Here is a 21931-nt window from a genome sequence, read left to right on the forward strand (position 1 = left end):
CTTTGGAGAAAATAGCAAATCAATGCCACCCTTTCCTCCAAGCATGTTTCCCTTCTAGTAAGGGAGGCTCCACCTCTGCTAGAGATTGATTCGCCCGGCGGTTTTTAGGATAATTTATGGAGCAACCTGATGAGCCTATTGGGCGAGTTGCTCGGTCCTTGTAGAGTGGGTTCCTACCTGTTTGGGTGTTTTATTTTATTTTTCCCCCCTTTTCCTTCCCCTCCCTTTGCCTGCCGTGTGCCGCGAAGGGGGGGGGGGACGGTGGGATTGGCAGGGTCGCCGTTCCCCAGCCTCTCCGGAGAAAAGTCGGGGAAAGGAGAAGCTCCCGCACGCCCATGGATGCGTGGGGGGGCTCCGCGCCCCTCTGGAGCCGCCGCCGCGGGGCCCGGCTGCTGCTGCTGCTGCTGACCGTGAGGCTGGGGAGCGGGTGAGTACGGCCGGGCACCGCCACCGCCAGCCCGTCTCCTCCCGGGGAGGTGCCGGCCGGGCTTGGGGAAGGGAATGAGGCGTGCTGAGAAACTTAAATAAATAAATAATAATAATAATAATAAAATTTTAAAGGTGCTTCCTTTAGATGCGGGGGAAGCCGGCACCGGGAAAGTAAAAGTTCTGCCGCATCCCACTTGTTCGTGGGAGCGTCGCATCACCCGGCCGGCGCAACAAACAGCCACCCCCGACCCGGCTGCGCTCCCACGGGTGGGGAGAGTCTGCCCCCGCCGCGGATGGCAGGGTGCTGGCACCGCTCGTGGTGCTGCTAGTGCTGCTACTTTTTTTTTTTTTTTTTTCTTTTTCCCCAGCCAGTGGGGTGCTCGCAGCCGGGAGTGCCTCCTGGCCTTGATCCTGCCCAGCCCCAGCTTGCGGGATCGGGCCCACGCGTGCCGGGCTGCTGCTGCTCAAGTCCGCCAAGTTGGAGATGTGCCCTCCGAGGGAGAGTTGTGAAATTTGGGCTGGAGGGCTCTCAAGACACAACAGTTTGGTGCTGTTGTGTGTTAGTAGTGCCCGTAAAAAAATTAACAAAAGGCAATCTGATCGTTCAACGGTTTTAATAATTCAGAAGTAATGTGCATCATTCCACAGGTTATACTGTCCTTAAAAAACAAAGCAGTATCGAAATGGTATTCAGTTGTTGCTCAGTTTCTTCATAAAGGAAAACCAAATTGTCATTCCAAGAGGCTATATCAGATATGTAGTATAAAGACTGGCTGAAAAAGAAAAAAGAATCCATAAACATTTTTTTAAAAATCTATTAGAATGTAGACCCCTTCCTCATGTTGAATGATCATTTATCAATCGTGTGAAGTGTGTTCATCTCAGCTCATCTCTCATCTTCCGAAGGCTGCTGTGTTATCCTATTTAGAAACCCTACTGATTATACTTTTCTTATTCTGTCTTTTAAAACCTTGGCATATTATGGAAATATTTTTCAAAAGCATTGATGGAAATTATACCAGTGCAGCTGTGCATCTTCAGAATGCTTCTTAATGAACATATTGTACCTCAGGTATGAAAGAAATTATCAAGTGGTTTGAGAGAAAAGAATATGCATGCTAATATATCAGTTCAAAGGCTTGGTTACAAAGGAGAAGGACTAGCTTAAAAAAAAAAAAGTTTTGTTGTTGTTGTTGTTGTTGTTTTGTTTGTCAAAGTGTGGTTGTGATTATAAGACTAGGTGTTAGATTATTATGTTTACATCTCATTAATGGTCGCATTTATAAAGAAGTTGATGAGAAGTCTTCAGTGAGAAAAAGGAGTAACTTACATGCATCTTTTTATTTTGTGCTTCAGAACATCTCAGATAAAATGCGCCCGTTGGTTTAAATAGGCACTTATCTGAATCAACGTTTTTCAGCCTTGCCTTTCATCCAGAGAATACATAGGAAAACAGTGTCTCTGTTGAGAGACTTTTTTTCTTTTCTTTTTTTTTTTAACGTAACCACAAATGGACATGTTTTTCAGATCCCGATTCTCTGATGTGTATTGCATTACAACTCAGGGTGTTTGCAGAGAGCTTGCAAGCTCTAGCACCTTTTAGCAGCCTGCCACAAAGTATGATGGAAATACTATTTCTCTTCTCTGGCTGCCTTTCTGTAGTTTCAGCCAGAGCTTTTCATTGAAGTCCAAATGAAAAAACATAGAAGCAATGCTTTTCTCAAGAATAGACTAGGCTACACCAATTCTAGCTGGTTTTCCAAAAACATCCTACAGGAGCCAAAACATCTTTCAAGCCATGGTTTTTAAAGGCTGCAAATTGCATAACTTTTCGTATGCATTTCATAGAATGGTTTGGGTTGGAAGAGACCTTAAAGACCATCTAGTTCCAACCCTCAGTTATATATGTTGTTTTGTGTCGAGTGTGGGTAAAAGTTACTGCAGATATGACATGTGGAACTAAAGCCTAAGAAAGGAAATCTGAAGTTGATTTCAACCATTTTTAGTGTATTGCCCCCAACGCCATAGCACACCTTCACTGAAGGAATTTGCAACAGTTGAATTCTGATCTGTAAAACAGTTGTTTTACCCTAGTTCTGCACACACACCACAAACAGACCAGAATTGTCATTGCACTCGGTGTAAGTTCATGAGCTGGTATTTTGAAGAGGGATGTCTTCAATAGCTTGTCTACCTTCTACAGAAGTGATCCTTTCCAGGTATGTGCAAGAAAAAAGTAGTTACCCAGCAGTCACCACAGTCCTACAAGTTCAGCAGTTCAGCACACTCATTATACTTAGTAATCTCAAATAAACAGATATTTCTTGGGAGACCATAAGGGCTGATAATAAAATTAATATTGTTTTCCTAGTTCTAAATATACAGGCACAGCTAAACTGTCACTTTTTTTTTTTTTTTTTTTTTTTTTTTTTTACTGAGTAGAGCAAGAGTTCAGTTGGAAGGGACCTTCAAAGATCATTGAGTCCAACTTCCTGACCTCTTCAGGGCTAACCAAAAGATCAAGCTTATTAACGAGGACATTGTCTGAATGATATCTGTCGGTCAGCATATATAACAGTATATGTAAGGTTTACTTTATTTTGCCATACATTCTCTTTAGTTTTGGCGGTGGCTGTTCTAAAAAGCAGTTATAAATGCCCCATCACAATGGGACTGTCAGCAGGTGCAAATGTCAACTAATATTTTCTTTTCCATTTCATAGCATCTCGTAGGAAAATACTTATATAATACAGCCTACATTTTCTTCTTGGATAAATTCATGGATCAGAGTTAAGCCTGTCATAACAACATGGGTTTCTTAATGCTTGATAATAGTGATTTAGTGTTTCATTTGAACATCTGCGATGTTTATTCATTATTATCCTTACTCATATATGCTTTTTTCATGACGTGACAGTGAAGAACTTGTTATTTAGTAGAACCAGTTGTTTAAAAAGTTCTTTATTTTATTAACAGTTCATAATCTTTTTTGGCAGAGTTAATATAAAATTTAACTAGAAATAGTTAAATATCAAGAATGACTATTATTTATGCATAATTTTCTGTTCCTTTATTGGATTTAAAGGAAATCTTCAAACTATAGCAATCTGAAAATGATCTCATAGTAAATTAAACAACATTTTCATTTGCTTTTAACTTTCTGCTTGTTAAATATTGTTGCTTGCTACCAAGTCAAACTTTTTTTTTTTTTTTTTTTTTTTTTTTTTTTTTTTTTAAGCTGGGTAGAAAATGTTAAAGGTGAGCACTCATTGACTTTGGTCAACTTTTTAATGGATACATGTCTGACCACGTAAATTACAAGGGGATAAAAGGACTAGTTTTTTTCTTTGAAGTTACAGAGGAACAAAATTTGGGTTTAATGCAACACCTAGTTTCTATGGACAGTATGCAGGAATACCTTGGCATATGTGCAGTTGGAAAGTAAGTTGCACTGGTTTGTGCTATCATATATAGCTGAAGAGGTCATGTATTTTGAACTCACAGAAAAAAAGATAAGAGTCTGCAAGTTGCCAAGATGAACAAACTACCTTTTTTTTTTTTTTTTTTTGATAGTAACATTTATGAGAGAAGAGTGTCTGGGCTTTTAAATTACTTGCTTAGTCCTCTTTTGCATGGCATACTAAACTGATTATGCACTTAAAATAATATCATAACGTGTGGTAAAAAGTGACAGAGAGAAATTATGATTACAAACAATAGTATGTAGCACACTGACAAGAGTCTTTGAAAGGGTGGTGGATGGCAGTGGTGCTAAGCTTTATTTCTTGACAATTTCACTTAATAGTAAAAATTTGTAAGGAAGAATAGCTCAAATGCAATTGAATTAATCTGCTGATGACATGGAAATCCTGATTTTGCAGTTTTACACATGTGAGTGCTTCTATTAATAAATCTAAAAATAGTGTGGTGAGTTCAGTGGCCTACTGGCCTATGTAAAAACCTGATTCTACATATTTAGACTTAAAAAGGTAAATCATGCACTGAAAAAGATGTTGTGATAGAGGTGGCTGGAAAGACTAGATATGTCTCTCCAGTGCTCCAAGGAGTTGAACAGAATGGAATTTGCTTCAAAGAGGGAAATCCTAATGATTGGCAAAGATGAAAATAAATACTTCATAAAATATGCTTTCATTGATGTGTGTTCAAGTCTGCAGGATCTGTTATGATAATCTGGTCCAACATAAGAATAAATGAAGATGCAGAACTTAACTTCTGCATCAGGTTTGTTGCTTCAGTATAACTGTTTTAAGCCCCTGCACACACACTCAACAAGAAGAAATCCAGTGAAGTATTTTACAATATTTCTAGTCTGAGGTTTTTCTAGTTTCCAGCCACTGGATTTTCTGCCTTCTTCTGCTAGATGAAAAAGTCTCTCCTCTTCCTTTCTCTTCCTCTCTTTCTCTCTTCCTCTCTTCCTTTTCTTTTTTTCTTTTTTTCTTTTTTTCTTTTTTTTTTCTTTTTTTTTTTTTTTTTTTTTCCTCTTCCATTTACCACATGCTACAACTGTCCCAGCCACTTTTGAATCTGATGTGCTTCAGTCCATCTCTTGGGAAAACCGTGACCCTGTTTGTACCTCTGATTCTTGTACCTCTGTGAGGGCAACCTCACAGTGTGGACCCATGGCTGCAGATGCTCTTAGGAATGGAGCATGGTCTGCAGCACCTTGAAGAAATCTCAGAGCACCTCAAATTAATCCTGAGATTCTTAAGGGAATCACTATCTTGATTATAAAACATCCAAAGGGAATCACTATCTTGATTATAAAACATCCAGTTTTCTGTTTTCACCATTGTCTTTCATGACATGTTTGGATTACTTCCTTGCTTCGAAAAACTTCCTCACCTCTCAGAGATGAGAAACTGATGTGCAGTTACGTCCATAGCAGTATTTATGGGGTGAGTGATCTAGTCCAAAATGAAAGTTTTATACAAATGTGTGACAATCAGAGATATTCAGCACAGGGTGGAATTTTCCATTAAATTGGATTTACCCAAGCTACAGCTGGAATTATTTCCTTGGTATATATAGTTTAAGAGGCAACTTGATAGCAGCTTACATTTTTCTCTCAGATAAGTAAACTGAGCTACTTAAATTTCTTCAGCAAATATTGAATTATTCGTTTAGACATTTTTTAAACCCTTTCAAATTTTTCTTTGAAGAGCAGACCTCAAAAATGGGTAGATTATACAAATATTAGCCTCACTAATGGTATATACACACAGAATATTACTTCCCTACTCCTGCTTAATACTGCTGAGATAATATATCCCGGGATTAGCTCCAGTACTGCCCTGGTGTACTTCGTGTTCTTTTTGATTTTTGCCTTGATTCTCAAATCCTTTTCAGTGCTACTGCATTCCTCATTCCTGGTCGGGTGTGAATGTCTTTCCATGGTCCTAAATTATATGCAGTCATTCTTCTTGTTTTCAAGAAGATAGACAGAAATTGAAGGTAGAAAAGATCTGAGGTAACACAAGATACATCCCCACTGGATGAAATTATTCGAAGGCTTAAAAAGTAGCTGATTGCTCATATAATATGGTTTTATTCTTATTTAAGGCAGTGTACCATGAGGGATTAAGTCTTCTTATTAATAATGTAATATTATACTCCAATTTATCTTTCAGAATAAAGTTCAGCGGGGTGGAATTTATATTAGGAAAAGTTGTAATATTAAGTATTAATTTAGGTTGCTAACTCTGGCACTGTAAGTCATGACAAATTTTTTGTTTTCTCTTCATTGTGCAATGTCACATTTACATTGTAGAATAGATTATGTAGATGTTTTTAAAAATAAACTATTCCCTAAGTTTTCCTTGAGGGAGAAATGTACTTGACCTCACCAACATATAGACATTGAATATGTACCAGACTGTGTCAGACCTGCTGCAGGTGAGCTATGGAGCCATATCTTAAGATCTAGATTTTTTGATGAAGATCTGATGGCCAGCAGGTTTCATCCAGCAGGGGATATTTCTGACAGTCATAAACTTTATCCACCATCTGTCAAGAGGTGGAATGCTTCTCTTGTAAAATACATGTGTTATATTTAATACACAATAAATTACACTGGGGAAGAGAGAATTTTGCTTGCAGAGACAGACAGCAAATTTTATCTTGCATGGTTTAGGTATTGTCACTAGCCCTTAAAGAGCATATTTGCCTCTTTGTATGATTATTCATTAATTTCATTGACCTTTGGATTAGTCCACAATTGCCTAATAACAATTACACAACAATTACACAAAAAATTCAGAAGAACCCATTGACTCTCTTTCTCTTGGGTATAAGTTGTCATTGCCTACTTATAGAAGGTGTATGGCTTTTTCTATGTTATTGAGCCAGATTCACCTATACACTGCAGTTATGGTATGCAGTTCAATACAAGTCTCTAGTTCTGTTGCTACTACAGCCTATATATATTTCTCAAACTCCCAGGGAAGAAGACTGGTGCTTGCTCAGGTGTGTGTCATTACTTGGAAGTATTTTTAAGAAGCTAGTTTTTGTGAAGGGCTATAGTAGATTCCTAGTTACCTGAAGATTTTGCAGGAAATATGCTATGAATTGTGTTAGAACACGTTTGCATGAGTATGCATAAATATCAGTAGCTTATATAACTGAAACTACCTCATGAAGGAGAACTTGTTTTATATATTTCTTGTGATGCAGGAGACATTTTAAAGTTGAAATCTAACACTGTTGACTTTGTGATTTGATTAATGTTATAGTGGCTGTGGGGTGGCATTTAATTAGGGTAACTGCTTTTTATTAAGGTTATGGATCTCAGTATTCATTTATGTTAGGTTTGTTTTAGGTCTAGTTCTACTCTGGAAAACGTTTCTTCAATCAAAGCACTTAACACACCAAAAATACATCAGTTCATTCTGAACCTGACGATAATTAACCTTTCATCAGTCAACTGCAGATAAAGATCTGCAGTCTCTTGAACTGGATGCTGACATGTGGCACATGGATTTATGTCTGTTTGTCTCTGTGTGATGATTCTAGTCTGAAACTCCGAGGAGGTCTGATACTGTTGTGCTTAATGTGCTCCAGGTATCCAGAGGTGATGCCTTTTCATCATCATGTCCTTTCTTAGTAATTTGGGAACATTTTGTCCTTTACTTAGTGCCATTTGTCTCTTTTCAGTCATATCTACTTAGACTCTATAATTTGCTATGGTTATCCTTTTATCTTCTGTTCTCTGAAGCTCAATTTCTTCCCTGCTATTTGGTCTGAAGGAGCACTGGAATATGGCGTTTTATGTTTTAATTGCTTGATTGCATGGTCTGACCAAAACCCACAAAAAAGGTGAGACTTACCAAATGAGAAGGCAAAACTTAACAATGTCCATTGCTAGGTTTCATTCAAATCCATCTGAAATAAATCTCCCTAAGAATTTTAGTAATTTACACTTCAGTTTCAGTCAAGGCAGTATCAATTTTCTTAAAAACTACTTTATCTTCTTGATAAGTTTTATTTTCTTTTGCATATAATGGTGGGAAGACTCTCCTTAGAAGACAATTGGTAGGAGAACATAAATGCATATTTCTCTAAAAAAAAATATAATGGCAGAATGCACTTTATCCCTAAGAGGTTTTGTTGGCCAAAACAAAACACACAACACATTCTGCAAGTTTGTAATCAGAACATAGAATAATTGGTGTGAAGAAAAGAGGACTAGTGATAAATGTGTCCTGGTTTCTCACTTGTCTGGGGCAGAAAAAGAGCTGCTCAGAGCATCAGGAACAATGATGTTAGTATAGCCATTGCTGAAGAAAAATTATGTGTTTTTAACTTGTTGAAAGATTGCTTATGTTCATATGTTTGATGGCAGTGCTGCCATTCAGAGGGCCCCAGAGCTGATGGTAGAATGGGTTGAGAGGAATATTATGAAATTTGTTGAGGATGAATAAGAAGTTCTGCAGCTGGGCCAGAAGCCCCCCCCAGGCAACGGAACAGGCTGGGGACTGCTATCTGAGGAGCAGCTTTGCCAGAAAGGACCTGGAACTTGTGGTGGACATCAGGGTGCCTTAGCAGCAAAGGGGGCCAGCAACATTTTGGGCTGAACAGGCATGTACTCAGGAGGTTGAGGGAAGTGACTGTCTCACTCTGCTCAGCACCTGCCAAACCACATATAGATACTGCATCCACTTTTGGGTCTAAACAGGAGAGAACTCAGCAGCGGGCTGTCAAGCTGGTCAGGCAGGAAACCTTTCCCTGTGATGAGAGGTGAGAGGCTGTGGGACTGGGGCTTGTTCAGCCTGCAGAAGAAGTGGCTTTGAGGGACCCAACAGGAACCCCTAGCACTTACAGGAAGGTGATTAAGAAGACAATGATAGCCTCTTCACAGTAATGAGTGGTAAGAGAATAAAGAACAATGATGAAGAATTGCAATAGGACAAGACCCAATAAGGTGTAATGAAAAAAAACACCACACTATAAGGATAGATAAGCTGTGGAACATGTCCATTAAGGCTGTGGGATTTCTGTCCTTGGAGTTTTCAAAGACCCAAATGGGTTAAGCTTTAATCATACTTTTCTGAATTCAGTATGAGCCCTCCTTTGAGTTGAATTTGACTTCCCAAGGTCTTTTCTAAAGTGTGTGATTCTGTGGGAAATAGCAAGAATTAGCAAATTACATTTTTTTTTTTTTTCCCCCCAGCATTGTTTGCTATCTCACTCATACGAGGTTCTTGCTCTCTGTTTTATAGTGTAAAAGAAAAGGGGTGCAGAGGTGCAGAAACAGCTACTTGTCCCAATCAGATTTACAAAACTGGGAAGAGTATTTTTGTGACCACATATGAAGGTAAACTACTATTTTTACTAAGGTGGTCAAAATGCTTTATCAAACTTAATATGTTTGAGAAACCAGTAGCTCTGAACTGGCACAGAGAATTACCTGTATGTGGATAGATAAATGTGTGGAAAATTTTCAATTAATTTTTGGACAGTAACTTGGTAGAAGCAGAGATGGCAGTTATACTGGTTTGAACATATCAATAATTGGATGAACTTTCAATGAGAGAAAATTAACTCAGTGTTATGTGTAGGGACTGGTGGATAAAGAATAACTGCGATGCTTTGAGTCCAGATGATAATTTCTGTGAGAACTTTGAAGTCATTTGAATTAATAAGAACAAATTTGACAAGTGTCATTTGAAATAATATAACATTACATGAAAGTTGACATAGGAGGAGAGCAATTTGTGTTGGTCCCAGAAAAAAAATCTTCTGTATCATATCTTTAATAATACCTGTTGTTCTGAACTTCAGAAAATCATGTTTCTATAAATGTTCTTTGGAGTCAGGTAGTGCTTTTGTTAAGTGTTCAGAGTTAAGCCTAGTTGTATTGTTCATATTAGTTTTTGTTATATTAGTATACCACCGAGATGTTGAAGATCATTTTACAAGAAATGTGATAATGCTTTTAAGTGAAGGTCTTACTGAGACTAAAATTAATTGTACTGAACTTATTGTGTGTGGGAGAAAAGTTTCATATCTTTCAGAGGTGCACTTCAAAGCCGTAATGACTCAGAAAAGCTTGATCACCTGATGCTTGTGATATGCATTAAGATGCCATGAGTCTGGTAGTCTAAACACTCAAATTTGTAGGCAACACTTTCGATTATATGAATTGTTGAAATGCCAGCTTTTGTTTTGTTAGGTGATTTTCTTAAACAAATCTTTACCAATTATCAAATAGGTAAGTAAACTTTACTTCTTTATTAAGTTTAACCTAAAAATTGAGTGTTTTTTTCTCTATGATAAGAATCTTTTTTTTTTTTTTAATTATTATTATCATTATTATTTTCCCTGATAATTTTAATGCTGGTTTCAGGGGAAAATTCATCCCTTCAGTCAAAACTTGTGAAGGAGAAGGGAAAGAGGAAACAAGGCAAGAAATTATGAATAGTCAGAAAACATGATATTAGAGAAAGCGAAGAACGTAAGTAAGTATGTATATACAGAAGAAGAATCAGCCTAATGGTATCTGGTAGGTAAACTGCAAAAATATTTTAAAAAGCTATATTAAGTAAAACAGATACTTTTTTGGGATAGAAATGGATACAGTGGGATAGAAATGCATTTTGACACACAACGAGATGCCAGACTCTGGGAAGGCAAAAAAAAAAAAAAATAACAACAGGAGGAAAGGGAATAAATTGATAAAAGCACCTGAGATGAAATGGATGGGGAAAAAATAAAAGAGATGTTTTTGTCAAGAGAATGTCTTTAAGAAGAATGAAGATGAAGGAATATGCCAGTGAGTCTATATCTCACAGGATTAGAAAGAGCTAGTAACGCTTCCCAGATACATGTTTTCAGTAGCCACATTTCTTTGTTTGCAGTTCCAGTATTTTCCCAGGAATTTTCTGCCATGAATAAAGCATACCGGTGAAGAAGCTGATGATGAAGTGCAAAAGAGTTCTACAGAAACTTCATATACCAAATGAGTATGAAGTCAGTCATCAAGTTTTGAAGTTTTGGAGAGATGTCTAAAAAAATACAGTACTCGTAGAAGCAGAAGAAAAAATTCAGGAAAGTCCTTGAGGAAAAAATGTTGTTGTGTCCTATTCTAGCAGTCATTCCCCAGGGACATAGTCACTGCACCAAGCCTGTCTGAATTTAAGGAGCGATTGGACTATGCACTTAGTCACATGGTCTAAACTTTTGGGCAGACCTGTGTGGTGCCAGGAGATGGACTTGATGATCCTTATGGGTCCCTTCCAACTCAGGATATTCTACATGTATGATTCTATGATTCTATGACTATGTGGTTCTGCTGCTATTGGTATTGCTGTGAAAAAGTGATATTCTTGTATGTGCAGGACTCAGAGTCCTGAAGGATACTGCAAATCTGTTTCAGGTTCTTGTTTTATCTTAGGTAGATCCAAAAAAATATGCTATTATATATTTTAAATTGCTCAGATAAGAGCAATTATTCTTTCCTACCATGTTGAAGTTGTACATGTATTTTGCACTATTTGTAATGAAGTCTCTTCTGTCTCGGGCAATGTTTAAACTTGTCATCCTTCTACAGTTCAGATTTTCTTCTATACGTGGCCCTATGCCTTGGTCATTCATGTGAAACATATAAGAACTTGCCTTTTTACCTTCAGAATTAGAACCAGCACCTGTAAAAGTGCTTGGCTTTGAATACTGGGTTGTCAAATCCCATGCTTTGTTTTTTGGCAATGCTTTAGGTCTTTTTTCATAGTTGACTAGGTCATCTGACATCTGAACTCTTACTGATGGGGCCATGAAATACACTTTTGTATTGTATCCAAGCTTATCATGTTTGGTGTTCTGAAGCAAAATCATGTCTGGTTAGATGTCTGAGAGGTTGGAAGCCTGACCTGGAAACCTTTGTCTGGACTAATTTATTGTGAAACATTGTCTGGTTAATTGTAGGATATTGACAGACTTCTGAAGTCGTATTTTTACCATGAGTGTATTCTTTCATGTTTGTAGTTTGGGAAACATTACCATTTTGTCTGAAAGTTGAAAATCATTTATTTATTTATTTTTGAAGTACTGTAAAATAGAAGTTAAATTGAATTATACTTAGAGGAGATACAACTAATATGCTGGGAAGCACAAACAGTGAATAACAGCTGTCTTCAAGCATTTTTTATGATTTGTTAGTTGCTTCTTGCATTAAATATATCAAAATATATAGGCTGCTAGGACCTTACATATAAGAAGCAGAAAAGTGCTATTACTGATTGTGGAATCGTTTAAGTTTTTAAACTTTCTGTTGTGGACTTTATTATTGTCAAGATGAAGATGTCTTGTGAAGACATGGTCTTCACATTTGTGCTCTATCTATCATTATGCAACCTTTTGAAAGCTGTGCAGGCAATGTGTGCTGGGAACTTCCTTTCTCAGGTTCCAGTCACTACATCCAGTGTCAGACATCTATTAGTTGGCTGTGGTTTGTGAACACTGATTTCCTCCCCTTATCCTTTCCTTTTCTTTGTAAAGCCTCTGCATGCATCTTTAGCTGCTGAACCAGTTCATTTGTCAGCCAGAAGAGCAGACTTGAGACTGGTCTTTTAGAAATGGAAATGTTATTTCATCTGCTCATTAAAAGGAGCTTTCTCTTTCATCCTCAGCTTTGACTTCTGTTCTTCTTTTAGTTTGTCTCAGAGAGTCAGATGAGTGGAATGCTCTGTGCAAGGCAGTGTGTCCAGTTTACCAACAGGAGAGAGTTAGCAGTGCTTCTAGAGTAAAATGGGATTATGCTCATTTTACTCAGAGGAAAGTGAAGGCATGAAATGTCAGTGGAGATAATACAGGTTTTCTGGCCATTCTCTATTGCTTCTCCAAAAGTCTATAGGTTCCCCATAGATCAACCCTACCTGGAGAACTGTGAACCCTTGTGTGTGTTGGGTGAGAAGAAGAGCCTGGGAGTGGGTAATGAAATTGATTCTCAGCTGTGTTTAAATACCCTGTCTATGCTATCCATGTACTTCTATGTGTAATACTTTCATATGCTGATGCAAATGGCAGTAGCAGCAGTCTCACTATATCCTTTTTTTTTTTTTTCAGTTCCTTATATAACCTGACAGATGTTAATTGCAAGTTAAAGCTCATCTGATTGTTTTTTCTCATACTTAAAGTAGAACAAAGACCGGTGATATTAATGTCTGAAGATGTGCATGCTGCCTGATGTTGAAAAGACTTATTCATTCATTATTTGCTTGTGCTGGGGGATTTATTAGTCATGGTAATGTCTCCAATTAGTTGAAGGACAGAGAGCATAATTAGGGCACTTTGTGCCTAATTACTGTTCACTGTATACATGCAGTTACTGTTAAGTTTATGAGGCTAGCTGAAATGTTATAACAACAAGCATGTTAAGAAGTTAAGACTTTCATACTTAGAGAATTCTAAAAATTAGGGTCAACCTAGAAATATTTGAATGTAAAGATGTAATATATTTGCTCTGAATCTTTGTCTCTCCAGACAGTCTGAAAAAGACCTACTGAGTGAAATTTGTTGAAAAAAATATAGTTTATAGTAAATGGAGAGAGGATCAAGTGTGATGATCTGTGTACAGTGAAATAATCTTTAGGTAAACTGGGAAAGGAAAAGAACTCTTCTTTAATTAAGTTTGCCTTTCTCCCCTGGGCTATGAGAGAGAGAGGAAAGTACTATTGTTAAAGTTAGGGTGGAGTTAATTAGCATTAGTCTTCATGGGTTTGTAAGATTTATTTCAACTGCAAAGAAGTAAAATAGTGTTAAGCTGAAGTTAACTGTTGTTATATTTCAATGGCATACCTGAATTTAACACTTTATCTTTTTAGTTTGGAATTAAATTTATAACCTTCTATCTTGCTCTTTATCCCATTCCAAAAGCTGGGGAAAAAATGGCCTTTGAAAAGTGAATTAAGAGGCACAGAGACTTACTAAGGCAATCGGCTCTGGGTCAGACGCGTTCTGCAGCAGAGTGCGGGATTGGGCAGGCAGGACTAATTTTTCCGGCACCAAGCCCGCTCGAGGCAGCCACCAAGACCCGGCAGCCCTCGTGAGGGAGGTGAATGAGGCCAGAACGAGGCATAGGCGGAGCCAGCAGCAAAGGCGGAGCCAACAGTGCCCTCCCGCCCCCCGGCCGTTCATAAGGTGCCCCTAGGAAGCGCGAGCAACCAGGAGTGTGGTGACCAGGATGGGCAAATAGGGTGTGGTGTGTCAGAAGGGAGTGGTGCGGCAGCTAACAGGATGGGCAAACAGGGTGTGGCGTGGCGCGGCAGAAGGGTGAGGCACGGCAGTTGGCGCAGGCAGGGCGAGCAGGAAGAGGTAGAAAGTCTACCCGGGAGGATGCCTAGGGCGAAGAAGTCAACTCCATGCCTCAGGACCGCCTCCACCAGGACAGAAAGAAGGGTGCTTGTTGTGGGTGACTCCCTTCTCAGAGGAATAGAGGGACCTATTTGTCAGCCTGATCCTACCCGTAGGGAAGTCTGCTGCCTCCCTGGGGCCAGGATCAGGACACTGCCAGAAAGCTTCCCAACCTGGATCGCCTCTCTGACTATTATCCTTTTTTAATAGTCCAGGCTGGCAGTGATGACATTGAAGAGAGAAATCTGAAGACCATCAAACGGGACTTTAGGGGACTGGGATGGTTAGTAGATGGAGCGGGAGTACAGGTGGTATTTTTGTCCATCCCTGCGGTGGCAGGGAGGGGTACAGGGAGAACACGGAAAGCCCACCTGATAAACACGTGGCTCAGAGGCTGGTGCCAACGTACAAATTTTGGGTTTTTTGACCATGAGGCACTTTACTCGGCACCCAGCCTGATGGCTGCAGATGGGTCCCTATCTCTAAGGGGAAAACGGATCCTAGGCCAGGAGATCCTAGGCTTATTGAGAGGGCTTTAACCTAGGTGAGAAGGGGGACAGGGCTGAAACAAGGCTTGTTAGAGCTGTGCCAGGGGGAACAATGGCAAGGCTGGGAGAGAAGGCAATGGTCCAACTGAAGTGCATCTACACTAATGCATGCAGCATGGGTAACAAACAGGAGGAGCAGGAAGCCATCGCGCGGCAGGCAGGCTACGACTTGGTTGCCATCACGGAAACGTGGTGGGACCACTCTCATGACTGGAGTGCTGCAATGACTGGTTATAGGCTCTTCAGAAGGGACAGGCAGCATGGAAGGGGTGGTGGTGTGGCTCTCTGTATCAGAGAGAGTTTTGATGTTGTGGAACTTGAGGCTGGGAAAGATAAGGTTGAGTCCCTATGGGTTAGGATCAGCGGGAAGGCCAACAAGGGAAGCATCCTGGTGGGGGTCTGTTATAGACCTCTGAACCAGGATGAGGAAACTGATGAAGAATTCTACATGCAGCTGACAAAAGTTGTGAAATTGTCAGCGCTTGTTCTCGTGGGGGACTTCAACTTCCCAGATATATTCTGGAAGCACAACACAGCCCAGAGAAAGCAGTCTAGGAGGTTTCTGGAGAGCGTGGAAGATAGCTTCCTGACACAGCTGGTTAGTGAGCCTACCAGGGGAGGTGCCACGCTAGACCTTCTCTTCACAAACAGAGAAGGACTGGTGGGAGATGTGGTGGTTGGAAACTGTCTTGGGCAGAATGACCATGAAATGGTAGAGTTCTCCATTCTTGGAGAAACCAGGAAGGGGACCAGTAAAACCACTGTATTGGACTTCTGGAGGGCTGACTTTGAACTGTTCAGGACACTGGTTGGTAGAGTCCCTTGGTAGGTAGTTCTGAAGGGCAGAGGAGTCCAGGAAGGCTGGGTGCTCTTCAAGAAAGAAATCTTAATGGTGCAGGAGCAGTCTGTCCCCACGTGCCCAAAGACGAGCCAGTGGGGAAGAAGACCGGCCTGGCTGAACAGAGAATTGTGGCTTGAGCTTAGGAGGAAAAAGAAGGTTTACAATCTTTGGAAAAGGGGGCAGGCCATTCAGGAGGACTATAAGGATGTTGTGAGGCAGTGCAGGGATAAAATTAGAAAGGCTCGTCTGGAGTTCAATCTGGCGACTGCCGTCAAAGACAACAAAAAATATTTTTACAAATACATTAATGCAAAATGGAGGACTAAGGAGAATCTCCAGCCTTTACTGGATGTGGAGGGAAACCTAGCTACAAAAGATGAGGAAAAGGCGGAGGTGCTTAATGCCTTCTTTACCTCAGTCTTTAGCGGCAAAACCGGTTGTTCTCTGGATACCCAGTACCCTGAGCTGGTGGAAGGGGATGGGGAGCAGAATGTGGCCCTCACTGTCCATGAGGAAATGGTTGGTGACCTGCTACGGCACTTGGATGTATGCAAGTCGATGGGGCCAGATGGGATCCACCATATGGGTGGACCAGATGGGATACTAAGAGGACTGGTGAAGGAGCTGGCCAAGCCACTTTCCATCATTTATCAGCAGTCCTGGCTATCGGGGGAGGTCCCAGTTGACTGGCGGCTAGCAAACGTGACGCCCATCTACAAGAAGGGCCGGAGGGCAGACCCAGGAAACTACAGGCCTGTCAGTTTGACCTCAGTGCCAGGGAAACTCATAGAGCAGATTATCTTGAGTGTCATCATGTGGCACTTACAGGGCAACCATGTGACCAGGCCCAGTCAGCATGGGTTTATGAAAGGCAGGTCCTGCTTGACGAACCTGATCTCCTTCTATGATAAAGTGACGCACTTGGTGGATGAGGGAAAGGCTGTGGATGTGGTCTACCTTGACTTCAGCAAGGCTTTTGACACCGTTTCCCACAGCATTCACCTCAAGAAACTGTCTGCTTGTGGCTTGGACTGGTGCACGCTTCGTTGGGTTAGAAACTGGCTGGATAGCCGGGCCCAAAGAGTCATGGTGAATGGAGTCAAATCCAGTTGGAGGCGAGTCACCAGTGGTGTTCCCCAGGGCTCAGTACTGGGGCCTGTCCTCTTTAATATCTTTATCAATGATCTGGATGAGGGGACTGAGTGCACCCTCAGTAAGTTTGCAGATGACATCAAGTTGGGTGCGTGTGTAGATCTGCTTGAGGGTAGGAAGGCTCTGCAGGAGGATCTGGATAGGCTGGACAGATGGGCTGAGGTCAATTGTATGAAGCTCAACAAGGCCAAGTGTCGGGTCCTGCACCTGGGGTGCAATAACCCCAAGCGGAGCTACAGGCTGGGAGATGAGTGGTTGGAAAGCTGCCAGGCGGAGAAGGACCTGGGAGTATCAGTGGATAGTCGGCTGAAGATGAGCCAGCAGTGTGCTCAGGTGGCCAAGAAGGCCAACGGCATCCTGGCTTGAAGCAATGTGGCCAGCACGTCTAGGGAAGTGGTTGTCCCCCTGTCCCTGGCTCTGGTGAGGCTGCACCTCAAGTACTGTATTCAGTTTTGGGCCCCTCGCTACAAGAAGGACATTGAGGTGCTTGAGCGAGACCAGAGAAGGGCGACGAAGCTGGTGAGGGGCCTGGAGAACAAGTCCTATGAGGAGCGGCTGAGGGAGCTGGGCTTGTTCAGCCTGGAGAAGAGGAGGCTCAGGGGCGACCTTATCGCTCTCTACAGATACCTTAAAGGAGGCTGTAGAGAGGTGGGGGTTGGTCTATTCTCCCACATGCCTGGTGACAGGATGAGGGGGAACAGGCTAAAGTTGCACCAGGGGTGTTTTAGGTTGGATATTAGGAAGAACTCCTTCACTGTGAGGGTTGTTAGGCATTGGAATGGGCTACCCAGGATAGTGGTGGAGTCACCATCCCTGGAGGTTTTTAAAAGATGTTTAGATGTTGAACTTAGCGATATGGTTTAGTGGAGGACTTGCTAGTGTTAGGTCAGAGGTTAGACTTGATGATCTTGAGGTCTCTTCCAACCTAGACAATTCTGTGATTCTGTAATTAGGCCAAAGATAAACAGTTTTGGACCAACTTGTTCTCCTATGTGAATATTTCTTTAAATAATGTAGTGTACCAGCCTCATTTAGATCCTGGTAACATCTCAACAAATCCTGCTGACTGTAATTCTGAAGGGATTTCTACCTTTGAAACAGAGTGGGTCAAACCAGTGTAGCATGACAAGAATTAGTAATTCTGATTCCTAGAAATTAGTGTATATCCATTGTTTGCCCTTCACGTGTCTATTTGCTCTGTGTGGGGAATTATCTGCTTTATGCAACTTTCCCCAAATCTCTGAATGGATTACTCCAACTGGCAGGTGTTGTGTGCTCTGTTTCACTGGAACGCATACAGAAGATATTCTATATATTCTGCTCACTTCCTTTTTCCAGCCAACACCATTCCTGTCTTATCTCTCTTGTGTGACTTGCAAATCAATTGCTATGGCTTTCGAATCAAAAGTGCAGAAATGTCTGCCATTACCATTGCAGAGAGATTATAGTCTTCATTGCTTGCTCAAAGTGGTCTTGGGCACATTCTAAACAAAAATTAAAAGGATGGTGTTCTGGTAGCAAGATGTCGCAGTCAGTCATCTCTGTAAAGGCTAGTTAGATAGGACTGGAGAGAGTGAGAATGTCTCCTCTCAAATTAGGAATAGCAATAGTGTCTTTTCTTCCACATTTGGATATATTTATTTCTAATCTGCACTGGTTCCTTTGCTTGTTTAGGTAATGGATGAACAAGTCACAAGGTCTTGAGCTAGCATACTGGTATGGAAGAAAAGAAACAGATCCTGATAAAAGAACTACCTTAAAAGGATTTATTTAGTAGTGTCTGGAAAAGCTGTTGGATGTTGGGATGGAATTTTTCCATCTCACCCTGCTATTGTATTATTAATAGCTTTCAGAAACTTATCAGTGTCCGCATCTTCATAGTACTTTATATTTCAAAGTTTTAAAAGTAGATGTCCAGAGATTTTCCATTAAGCAAAACAGGAAGTACAAATCTGATATGTACTTATATATTTCTTTTATTTTTATTAGTTTCAAATATATTTAAAGATATTACATTATAGAAAAAAGAGAAGTGGAGAGTGGATTGCTTGGAGAGGTAGTACTGTTTTTTCTCCTTGGATGTCTCCAATACCTGACTGAATCAAGCCCTGATCAACCTGGTTTGACCTTTAGGCTGGACTAGAGACTTCATGTGGTCCCTTCCCATATGAGTTGTCTTGTAAATCCATAAATAAAACGAACGCTTCAAAATGGCAGTGTATTTGAGTGGCTGTGCATGGACGTATCATGGTTGTAACTCTTTTTGCATTTAGGTCAGCATGGGCATTTGGCATGATGTCTTGTACCATTCATTTTGGCTAAATCTAGTCTACTTTCAATAATGATGATGCATAAAAGAACATTAAAGGGAGACAAAACTGTGTCCTCATCACTCTGTGTCAACTATGGAGCTCTGGTAGTTTCCTTGTACTTTCTGTTGTTTAAGGAATAGGGAACAAAAAGAATAAGACACAATGGTCAGTTTTGTAGTGAACATTTCCTTCCTTAGAGAGCTGCTCATAAGTTAAGTTTTACTCATCATCATCTTAATGCCTCAGGGAAAGGCTGGGATTGCCTCTGCACTCTGATGAACCATAAGATAATTTATGTAGTAATTAGATGACATAAAGTACAACCAGGCCAAAAATAAATAAATAAATAAAATAGTGTGGTAATGAAACATGAAAGAGATGGCAATAGGTAGCTTTGAGGGAAAAGGAGTGTACATTTACAAAACTTTACTTCCTACTTCTTTTAGCACTCCCATTAGTGGTATCCTGCTAATGGGGAATGTTAAATATTTAATAGCTGACATTTCTATAATGTCTATGTAGTGCAGTAAAAGGTACATTTCAATTTAAGAGAATGAAAGCACTTTTCGGGTTGTTAGAGGGGAAGCTGATGGTGAACCTTGTATTTAGATTTCTTATTACTTCCAGCTATAATAGACTCTTGTGACTTGTTTGCAGCAAGCTAGGTATGAAAATCCTGATATCCAAGCAGTGCCTTTTGTTCACCTTCTGGAAACTTACTGAATTGTTGCCAGCTCCCTCTTGCACTTGCCTGACTAAGCAGGCATCCTGAAACTACTGAGAAATTACTACAATGGTGATAGTCTTGAGTTTCAGCGAGACTTAATAGCATTATGTGAGAGGTGGTGCAAGGTCTTTTGGATACAGTATATTTTGGTGCATTCCCATGAAGGACTACAATAACAACCAGGCATCTCTGTCCTTTCCTGACTTTTTCTGTTCTTTCTCTATGAAATCGTAGTGTTGTGGAACATCCTTGTGGTCTTCATTCCTATAGGAAATTTACTGAAAAATTCCAGCCTTAGCCTTGAGTGCAGTATGCTTGTAATTTAGAAGCTCTTTAAAATCCTTTTCTAATAATGTAGAAATACATTTTTAGTTTTGGTGTACAATACAAATTGGTACAAGGACAATTCTTTGATTCCTTTCCTTTACGGGAATACCTATGCTTATGGTAACATTAGAACTGATTTATATGAATTGCATACCCTCAGTAATAATTGCTATCCAGTGTCCATTTGTGAAGATTGTGTGACTCTCAGAGTTACTGCTATCAGTCTGATGCACTTTGCTTGATTTGAAGCCCATAGCAGTTCCCTGAAATATGCTGGATGAGTAATGTAGATTGCAAACTTTAGCACTGGAGGAATGAGCTGCTCAGGACACTGGTTGGTGGAGTCCCTTGGGAGGTGGTTCTGAAGGGCAGAGGGGTCCAGGAAGGCTGGGCGCTCTTCAAGAGGGAAGTCTTAATGGCGCAGGAACGGTCTGTCCCCACGTGCCCAAAGACGAGCTGGCGGGGAAGAAGACCGGCCTGGCTCAACAGAGAATTGTGGCTTGATCTTAGGAGGAAAAAGAGGGTTTATAAGCTTTGGAAAAGTGGGCAGGCCACTAAGGAGGACTTTAAAGAAGTAGCGAGGCTGTGCAGGGACAAAATTAGGAAGGCCAAAGCTCATCTGGAGCTCAATCTGGCTACTGCCGTTAAAGATAACAAAAAACGTTTCTATAAATACATCAACACAAAAAGGAGGACTAAGGAGAATCTCCATCCTTTACTGGATGTGGGGGGAAACTTAGTTACAAGAGATGAGGAAAAGGCGGAGGTGCTCAATGCCTTCTTTGCCTCAGTCTTTAGCGGCAATACCGGTTGTTCTCTGGATACTCAGTACCCTGAGCTGGTGGAAGGCGATGGGGAGCAGGATGTGGCCCTCATTATCCATGAAGAACTGGTTGGTGACCTGCTACGGCACTTAGATGTGCACAAGTCGATGGGGCCGGATGGGATCCACCCAAGGGTACTGAGGGAACTGGCAGAGGAGCTGGCCAAGCCACTTTCCATCATTTATCAACAGTCCTGGCTATCAGGGGAGGTTCCAATCGACTGGCGGCTAGCAAACGTGACGCCCATCTACAAGAAGGGCCGGAGGGCAGACCCGGGAAACTACAGGCCTGTCAGTTTGACCTCAGTGCCAGGAAAGCTCATGGAGCAGATCCTCCTGAGAGTCATCATGCAGCAATTGCAGGGGAAGCAGGCGATCAGGCCCAGTCAGCATGGCTTTATGAAAGGCAGGTCATGCCTGACGAACCTGATCTCCTTCTATGACAGAGTGACGCGCTGGGTGGATGAGGGAAAGGCTGTGGATGTGGTCTACCTTGACTTCAGCAAGGCTTTTGACACCGTCTCCCACAGCATTCTCCTCAAGAAACTGGCTGCTCTTGGCTTGGACTGGCGCACGCTTCGCTGGGTTAGAAACTGGCTGGGTAGCCGGGCCCAAAGAGTCGTGGTGAATGGAGCCAAGTCCAGTTGGAGGCCGGTCACTAGTGGCGTCCCCCAGGGCTCGGTGCTGGGGCCGGTCCTCTTTAATATCTTCATTGATGATCTGGACGAGGGCATCGAGTGCACCCTCAGTAAGTTCGCAGATGACACCAAGTTAGGTGCGTGTGTCGATCTGCTCGAGGGTAGGAAAGCTCTGCAGGAGGATCTGGATAGGCTGCACCGATGGGCTGAGGTCAACTGCATGAAGTTCAACAAAGCCAAGTGCCGGGTCCTGCACCTGGGGCGCAATAAC

General features: G+C 41.2%; 1 protein-coding gene across 1 annotated transcript in view; it reads left to right on the forward strand.

Annotated features, from left to right (window-relative positions):
* Window positions 1-335: 335 nt before the first annotated feature.
* The window catches only part of GABRG1 (gamma-aminobutyric acid type A receptor subunit gamma1), a gene marked incomplete at both ends in the record, with an annotated part of 58982 nt that continues 37386 nt past the window's right edge, over window positions 336-21931 (forward strand). The window contains one exon of the mRNA XM_084285620.1: window positions 336-427. Within this exon, the coding sequence (XP_084141746.1) occupies window positions 336-427 (92 nt within the window). The remainder of the gene's footprint in view (window positions 428-21931) is intronic.

Source organism: Netta rufina (assembly GCF_964035555.1).
Source record: "Netta rufina genome assembly, chromosome: 4".
In the NCBI taxonomy this organism is placed as follows: Eukaryota; Metazoa; Chordata; class Aves; order Anseriformes; family Anatidae; genus Netta; species Netta rufina.